The sequence below is a fragment of the Leuciscus leuciscus genome (genome assembly GCF_965113295.1).
Source record: "Leuciscus leuciscus genome assembly, chromosome: 2".
In the NCBI taxonomy this organism is placed as follows: Eukaryota; Metazoa; Chordata; class Actinopteri; order Cypriniformes; family Leuciscidae; genus Leuciscus; species Leuciscus leuciscus.
In genome coordinates this window covers 30180868-30190193 of record NC_138726.1, presented here as the reverse complement: position 1 = coordinate 30190193, position 9326 = coordinate 30180868, and the positions used below count along the sequence as shown (strand labels likewise).

The 9326-nt window shown below is 35.7% G+C and overlaps 1 protein-coding gene across 1 annotated transcript; it reads left to right on the top strand.

Moving 5' to 3' along the window:
* The first annotated feature begins 440 nt into the window (after nt 1-440).
* ca7 (carbonic anhydrase VII) lies at nt 441-9020 on the top strand. Its single transcript, XM_082161394.1, has 7 exons — nt 441-657; nt 2515-2712; nt 4195-4313; nt 4397-4492; nt 4866-4928; nt 5470-5625; nt 7155-9020. Exons 1-7 carry the CDS (start codon nt 621-623, stop codon nt 7275-7277), a joined length of 792 nt encoding a protein of 263 aa, XP_082017520.1. The 5' UTR covers nt 441-620; the 3' UTR covers nt 7278-9020.
* The last annotated feature ends 306 nt before the right edge of the window (nt 9021-9326 follow it).

Below are 9326 nucleotides of genomic sequence, written 5' to 3'. Positions count from 1 at the left end.
AATTAAATTAAAGATACAAAGAAAACAGTAGGTTGCCGCACATGTTTACATTCTGATTGTTATAGGCTAGGCCTAATTATACTCAAAATGAAGTGTGTCGAGTGCTAAATGTCAGCCACATGACGACGGTAATGCCACGCTATCTTCAGAGTTCATTTAGGCAGGGGTGACCAATCCTGCTACTGCCGATCGACTGTCCTTCACATCTCCAACCCTAAACAAACACACCTGAAGCAGCCAGGTCTTTAGGATCACTTGCAAATTAAAGGCAGGTGTCTTTGATTAGGGTTGGAGATTAACTGTGCAGGACAGTCCATCGGCAGGAGCAGGATTGGGCACTCCTGATTTAGGCTTTAGTAGACAGTTCAATTAAATGCAACTAAGTCAAAGTATTCAAGACAGAAGTCCTGAACACACGGTGCGGACAGTCCAATCGGCTTTAGAGGAGGCGGGGCCTGAGCGGATCAGCTCATCTGTCAATCAATCACAGCGCCTGTTACCTCTGTCATTAGAGTCGATCCACTCACTCCACAGCAGCACTCAAGACACTCGCCGACTGCACACACACACACACAGCCTACAGTACAGCATCTTATCCGCTGCTCAGAGAAGAGGGAGCAATGACTGGCCATCACTGGGGATATGGGAAGGACAATGGTAAGTCAAGTTACCGTTACTAAGAATCCTTAGTTTACAAGAAGGCATCAGTCCATAAAAACACATTGTTGTGAATCCATTTTCATTTTGCCCACTGCTAAACACCGGTTGTGCTTCACGGTAATATAAGCTACTATGTCTTAAAAATAGGCTTTTATTTCTCATATTCTTTGTTTTATTATTATTATTATTATTATTATATATTTTTTATTTTATTTTTTATTGCAAACATTATACATAGCCTACATATGCATACATGATCAGGGAAATTAAGCCTACTATTGGGTATTTGGGTATAGCCTACATCAAAATATATAATTTCTTTGAAAAGAGAAGGGAAAGAAAATAACAAGAAAAGAAAAGCACTATAAGGTTAAATCATATCTGAATATATTGTCATAATGCATAACACAAATTTGCACTTTTTTTTGTTATTTATAAGTCTTTATTTAAGGGTTTATTGATCAAATTCTGTAAACCGTTTACAAAAAAAACATTAAGTCACCGCTCAACTAGACTGCGTGGAACCTGTAAAAAAAAAAAAAAGGATAAGTTCTACACTTTTTTTTTTTTTTTTTTTGGCAACTTTTAAAATGGGCCATTTATTATTTTGACAGCAACAGGTAGCAATATGTTTTTTTACAAATATGCTGACCTTATTACGTTTTAAAAATAAACTTGCACAATTAATCATTAGTCGACCAAGTAGCTAATTTTAAAAAAAAAAAGAAAGAAAAGAAAATGACATCCATAATTTGATAAAATGCAAGATAGAAAAACAACATAGAAAAACATTTAAACCACAGTTTAATTATCAATTGTATTCCATTATTATTATGTAGCATATAGGCTGCGCTTCATCTTGAAAACATTGGCAATGTTGTGTAGCCTACATCTGATAAATATATTAAAAGAAGAAAAAAAAGAAAAAAAAAAACCAGCCCTACATGCATTATTTTTTATGCATTCTAAACGTCTTAAAATAAATTTTCTGAATGTTTATTTAACAGACTTGTGTTGATCAATAGCCAACATCCATTGGGACAGTTTTTGTGTTTGTTGTCATTCATTCATTAATATGTCCAGTCAACTGTCGTTAGATTTAGCGTAGCACACACTGTTAATGCGAGATTAGCCCAGTTATCTTTTAAAGGGATAGTTGCTGCTTAAACATTACTAGGCTGTAGGCCTATGCTCTGTTAAAACAGACAAACATTGCAAGACTTAGAAATGCTGTATGCTACACTCACAATAAAAATGTGTTAAAAATTGTGTAACAATGAATAGCTGAGACTGATTTTACTGTGTTAGATAATTTGTCTAAATTCATCATCTTATTTTATTCCCTTTATAATGAGAGAGCCTGATTTTGGCCTGACCACACTGCTGTTTTCAACTTACTTCCTTTATTAGCAAATTGTAATGTAATTATGCTAATTTTGATTAAACAAAATGCATGGTAATGAAAGATAGAGTTTGTATTTCTGTTTTTTTTTTTTTGTTGAAATTATGCAATAATAATAATAAATTGCCATAATGACATCATTCTTTCAAGAGCTAAACACTTTTTGTTAGGTTTTCCAGAAGGGAACAATTTTAGACTGTAATTTCTGTTATCATGATTTTTGTATCATAGTGATCGATTTCACACAAGGCTTGAATGTCAAAGCAAACTGTAAAACTGTAACCATGTGTTAACTTTTGATATATATCATTTGTCTGACAGTCTAAAATCCATCTAAAATTCGACACACAGACACACACTCACTAGATAAGGCTAAAACCAAAACAGTATAATGTATGGCACTGTGCTTTTGTTTATTACTTTCTGGTTGGTTGTTAAACATTGTTTTCTAGGTCCATCAGCATGGCTCAAAGACTATCCCATTGCCGAGGGTAACCGCCAATCACCTATTGATATAGTCCCTGCAGAAGCTGTATTTGATGCCAGACTGTCTCCTATCTCGCTGTCTTACAACAACTGCACCTCTGTCAACATATCAAACAATGGCCATTCTGTAGTAGTGGAGTTCATTGACTCAGATGAGAGATCAGGTTGGTATCAGTGACAAGATTATTACTGCTTTAAAAATGTTACTGTCACAAAATGAACACAGCTTTGAGCAGGCAACGTTTAGTTCTGCATGTTTGGGTTTTTATTCAGCATATTAGAACTTGTTTATTCTTCCTCTTCTCACAGCTCTCATGTTGTGCAAGACCACTGTGAGATTGAAGGCTATAGAAAGGTTTATTTAGAAGAACCTTAGCCAGCTGAAAATTAGATCTTATGAAAGATGAATGATTGACTTGTAGTGTGTGTTTTTGAATAAGGCCGTACTAGTGTTGCTAATTAAAACTAAAGCTATTAAAAATGTATTTTGGTAATTGCAATAAAATAAAATAGAAATATTAAATTAAAAACTTAAACTTTAAAAAACTTCAGTTAGTTGCAGAGGCAAATTGATTTCCGTTGAAGTACAACAATTTCTAAAGGTAAAATAATAAACTAAATGAAAGCTAAATAGAAATCTATTTTATTTAAAAAACAAAAGCTAAAAAAAATGACAAACGTACTGTATAACAAAATTATTAAAACTTTAAACTGAAAATATAAATAACGCTATTTTAGGATTAATATTAAAATTACACTGGGCCACAACAGAGTCTATATTGAAAAGTTCAGCTTTTTCTGCTCAAATGACCCTGTCATTTCAGTTCTCACTCCACCTCACCATTTGACCTAATGACTGTTATGTGAAGTTGCACACATCAAAAATAGTTATAGCTCCGTTCACTCAACAATCAATCAAAAGGGAAGCTCTTGAATAAATAGACAATTGTCAGCATTTGTGGTTTCTGAGCCATCATAAAGGTCTGGGAAGCAATCAGTTGCTTAAGTTGTCTTTGTCAATTTGTTGAAATGTTCAAAGTGTCCCTCATGATCGGTGAGAAATAGATCTAGGAATTAAACAAAACAAAAGAGGAGAGAGAGTTGTAAAGAGAGTAAGAAAAAGAAAGTGAGGCTGGAGACAGTATCTTGGCTCCAGTGGGATCAGAGTTTTACTCCCTGAACTGGAGTAGTTAGACATTGGGTTTGCAAGATACCAACCACCCATTTCATATAATTTATCTAAATATGTCATGCATGTCATTGTGCTAAATGCAATTCAGTTGTGTAAATGTAAGGAGAGATAAATGAGATCATGAGGTCATGAGTTACAATGCTTCATGCTAGAGTGTAGATTCTTGTCTTTACCCTTCATTGCACTTTGAGTGAGTCTGAGAAAAAAGGCGATAGTCACTTTACAATGCAAGTTATAGGATGTTCACACAGAACGTCTTTTTGCATTTCACTGCTCTGCTTTTCCATTGTTTTCCAATGAAAATATGCTAAACAGACGTGTGTGCAGCATTTCGTGCAAGACACAGTGTTCCAAAAAAGCAGCGCTCAAGTTAAAATGTTAAACTTTTAAAAACCGCATCTCTAGACCTTTTTTATTTAAATACCCTGCTTAAACTGCTCTTTTCTTGTGGCAGTGATCCAAGGAGGGCCTCTGGAAAACATGTACAGACTTAAACAGTTTCACTTCCACTGGGGAGGCAAGGGTTGCTGTGGCTCTGAGCATACGGTTGGTGGGAAAACGTATGTGTCTGAGGTGAGGGTGCAGGACAGTGACAACATGTTCTCTCTTTCTGTGCTTTATCACAATCTTTTGGCGTGACCTCTGTCTCTCTCCAGCTTCATCTGGTTCACTGGAACGCCATAAAGTACAAGTCCTTTGGTGAGGCAGCAGCAGCCCCTGATGGCCTGGCTGTCCTTGGCATCTTTCTGGAAGTTAGTATAAATTGGCACACACTGAAGAACCAAATAATACAGCATTAGTTCAAGAGCATGTGATCTGTATTAGAATCACATTATTTAATTTTGGAGGATAAGAAAAAAAAAATGGTTATATAAATAAACGGACATATAGAGGAATGAGTATTATTTTCCTGTCAAAGATAAAAATGTAATTTAACACCATTTCAGTAGTCCACTTTAGATATTCTGTAGTTGCAAAGTTACCTATAGTTAGTAGAATGTCTAAAGTGGACCATCAAAATAAAGTGTTACCAAATGTCAGGTTCAGAAAGGTAGTAAAGTGCAAAAATAAACAGTGCATTTTTTTGTACCTATTATAAAAAAAATCTTCTTTTATTTTTTTTAGTCCGGTGATGAACACAGAGCTCTTCATCAGATAACAGATGCCTTGTATATGGTTAAATTCAAGGTATGTGTATTTTTTTAATGTATATTATATTGTATATTATTAACTGGCGAATGTATATGAATTTCTTTAGGCTATTACGGAGAGAAAAGATGAATGAATATATTAAAACAATAGAGGTCTTCAGGTTGCTTACCAAATGGATGCGGTTCTTGAATCCCCATTTTTGCATCTGATTGGATTTGGAAACACCCAGATGCCTCTTTGCATGCGATTTCATTTGGAAATGTATGTCTTGAAATATGTTAATCAGTTTTTAAGAATTCAAATGAGCCCCTCTCAGGTTTTTTTTTTTTACCCCACCACAGATTAGTGGTATTGGCTCTTGTATTTTGAGTATTTACGTTAATAAATTATCTGATTATTCAGATCACTATTGTAGGAGATTAAATGTAATATTTTGAGAACTAGGCATTTCAAAAGTCATATTAGTTGACCACTTATGAAAATATTGGCATGTGTCCCCATGTGAACTAGCACATCCCTGTTCAGAGCATCTTTAATTCTGCAGTACACGCCTTTGACATTTCTTTGTTTCTCGTAGGGAAGTATGGTTGATTTTAAGGGCTTTAACCCAAAGTGCCTCCTGCCGAACAGTCTGGAATATTGGACGTACCCAGGCTCTCTCACCACTCCTCCACTGTATGAGAGCGTCACATGGATTGTGCTGAAAGAACCCATTTATGTGTCCGAGAAGCAGGTGGGTTGCTTTTGTGAATTTTTTTTTAATTTAATTTTTTTTAGTTCGTTCACACGATAAACTTGATTGTACCTTATTTATAAACTGTATTGCTAGTGTTTTGTCATGAGCATCCTCTGGCCAATTGACAGATGTCGTTTTATGAAAATTAATGGTTGTGGAGGGAGATGGATGTGGGAAGCACTCCCGGTGAATCAAAATCATTGGTAGTGATGTAAATTAGGGATAATCCACAACATCCCAGTATGTCGGTGATGAAAGTGAATCTGGTCAGAAATGATCTGGTCGTGAGGGCATTTCTGTTTTCTGTAATTTGTTTTGCATTAGTAGTATAAATAATTATTTATGATAATTATTATTCATAAAAGCAGTATATATTATACAATTATAATTACAAGATTTAACACAAGCATTATGGTGTTTAGTCCATAACTAAAGCCCTGCTCAGTCAAGGCAACACATTAACATTTCACAATATAAATGAGTGTTCTTATTTCTTTTTCTGTTATATTCTGTATGGATGTGGATGGTCTATGTATGTTTAATAGAGTCTGAGTTAGCAAAATTAGTGTGAATGAATCCTTTGCAATGGGAGGGTTCAGGTCAGAGTTTTTCATTCAGACAAAATGTGCATGTCGTGGCATTAAACGCAGTCGAAATCCTACTTCTTATTCAACACATTATAGAGGTAATTTAAGCTCAAGACTTGTGCAGCATACACTACACTACAGAAATTAATACTTTTATTCAGCAAGGATGCATTAGACTGATTAAATCACAGTCAAGACATGAATAATGTTACTAAAGATTGCTATTTCAAATAAATGCTGTTCTTCTGAAAAATGTATCATGGTGTGCCACAAAATACTTTTCTGATTGGTAATTGTAAGAGCAAATCAGCATATTAGAATGATTTCTGAAGGATCATGTGATGCTGAAGACTGGAGTAATGATGCTGAAAAAATCAGATTTGCCATCACAGGAATAAATTGCATTTTAAAAGCATTATTTTAAATTGTAATAAAATCTCACAATATTACTGTTCTTATTGTTGTGGCAGCTTTGTTGAGCACGAGACTTCTTTCAATAATGTTAATCTTACTAACCCCAGAATTTTGAACGGTAGTGTATGTCCTTTGCTAGTGTCTCATTACTAGATTTCCATTTCAGATACATAGATCTGTGTCCATCTAAGAGACCGCTGTGGATTTGGTCTCCGGCTCTTGTCTATCCCTCAGACTGTGTCATAGGAAATTGCGTTAAAGTAAGCATGAGCAGGTTGGCATGTTGGCGGCGCGGTCGTGACGGCGGCCTGGCGCGTCTGGCATGAGGCCACACGACTTTGATCTTGTACAGCTTATTAAAATGATTGATTGAGCTAAAAGTGGAAAAAGCTCAGGAGATTCACAGCATGGAGACCCAAGCCTGTTGCATAAGATGTGGAACCAGAGTTGATTTCTTTTGCAGTGCAGCTTGTCACTTTGCCAGGTTCTGCCTTACATGCTGTTTTTCATGTTTTCTGGGCTTAGATGGGAAAGTTCCGGATGTTGCTGTTTAACGGAGAGGAGGAAGAAGACCGAAAGCACATGGAGAACAACTTCCGACCACCACAGCCACTGAAAGGCAGAAAAGTGCGGGCCTCTTTTAAGTAGCCTGTTTGCTTATTGTGATCAACCATACTTCAAGACACTGTTCTAGAATTACCTCTGAGGTTGAAGCATGAAAAATAAGGGTTTGGGTTGTTTTTTTTTCAATCATGTCACGCTCTGTCTGCTGCTTAAAGGTTTTGGCCGATGACCTCGAACACAGTTTGACTTTCACATTGAGCTCTTTGAATCCGAGGCTCTACAGTTTTAGATCCCTTCTCATCCACCTTGATCAGGCTTGTGCATGCAGATCCTTGTTGCAGGAGATATTTGTGCTTCCAAAGGGTCCAAGCTGATGGGGTCTGACAAGCCGATGGGGTCTGACAAGCCGGCTGTTGTCTGCTTTCTCACTGCTATAGGAAAGGGTTGGTAATCCAGGAGCCTGAAATTTAACCCGTTAGTCTCCACTAGAGGCTCTTGGTAACTTTTGATAAGGCATGTGTCATTTAAGCTTTTCATAGTAAGGCAGATGGTGCTTTCAAGAACATAGACCTGATGGTGGCTGGATCATTAATACTGAACGTTGCATTATTACACTGAAATGTCTCATAGATAGCATTTCTGTTTATCCAATTGTTGTGACTCCATGAAGTAAGTCTTTACAGACTCTTTTATTAACACTGCACTGCACTGTAGTGAATGTTCCTGTGCTGTCAGTGAAGCCTTATAAATGCTTTTACTGTAATAGGAGGGTGATGTGTGGAGGTTGAAATGAATGGATTACACTGCTCGCACTTAAAAAACAGTTCCTATATGTAATTCCTAATTAATGGAATCTCTGGCATGGCTGTAGGAGAGTTAAGGAAGATCTCTATAAGGTCAGTGCCGTATTTAGACTCGACTTCTGGGAAACTACAGGGATTTTTCTTTGGCTGTATTTGGTGGTTGGCAAGATTTATATATATATATATATATATATATATTTTATATTGTTTTTAGTCTTTATTTTAAATATGTACAAAATAAAATTATTTTAATCTATTTGTCAATGTTTCTGACATTATTTGACATTGTTTGTCATTATATTTGCGGATAAAATGGTAGCTACTTATACTTTGTGCCACAAATAAAAATGTTTTTATGCAATATTTTATTTGATATTTATTTTAAAAAGACAACACAAGCACATTTTAAACAAGATTTTATTTTTATCTTTTTATTTGATTTTATTACAAAAAACAGATGCAGTTCAAAATTAAGACAAATAATATTTAGAGACTGCTGGATGAATTGCACTTGTGTGAACTCAAGGGTCAAAGAGTTCAAACATTAGCTAAAAACAAATTCTTGGAATATTGACTTGGTTGGATGTTTTGTTATATAATGCAATGATATACAATTAATTTAAGTGTAGCCTAGTCTCCACACTTTGTTTTTACTTTCTGTTCACCTTTCTTAAACCTTTGCCCACTGCAGCAAAGTAGAGGCCTTCTGGATGCAGACAAAGTTACAATATTGTGATTCTACTACTTTCTCCACAAAAGTGATTTGTCCCTTGTATCTTTTCCATGTGGTCGTATTTCTGTATGATCACAATCCTGGTAACATACTGTCAGCACTCTCAATCTTTTGGTCCTGCTGCTCGCTTAAAAGATTAAATTAACGAAAAGAGGAAGCTAGCAGTGGCTTGAGACATTCTGAATTTCTGTATCTACTTCAGCCTGCATACAACACACAGTAAGATCCTAAGTGTCTCATGACCACTGTTGGAAAAATGCATTAAAAACACTTTACAAATGCTGCCAAACAGTTACAGCTCAATAAAACGCTACTGTTCTCGATAAAGATCTATTGGTTTCTTTTAATCAGTCAGTTGTCACGAATTAGCGATGCATTTTAAAGGAGTACTGAACCTCTCTACAGATTCATTCGGACTAGTCTGGCGCCCTCAAATGGTGAGATGTGGATTAACAATAACTTGCAATTAGTTTAGATAGGATCGGTGGTGGGAGAGCTACTCAACATTTTAGAAGTTGACAAATTTCTTTGGTTTGAAATTATGAATTTTAATCGAATTGTTTTGATCCAATAAACATAATATGCAACAAATATATT

Coding starts and splice junctions, on each gene's coding strand:
- ca7 (XM_082161394.1), top strand. CDS start 621: ATGACTGGCCATCACTGGGGATATGGGAAGGACAATG. Junction 2,713..4,194: donor TGACTCAGATGAGAGATCAG/GTTGGTATCAGT, acceptor TTCTTGTGGCAG/TGATCCAAGGAGGGCCTCTG. Junction 4,929..5,469: donor TGTATATGGTTAAATTCAAG/GTATGTGTATTT, acceptor TGTTTCTCGTAG/GGAAGTATGGTTGATTTTAA.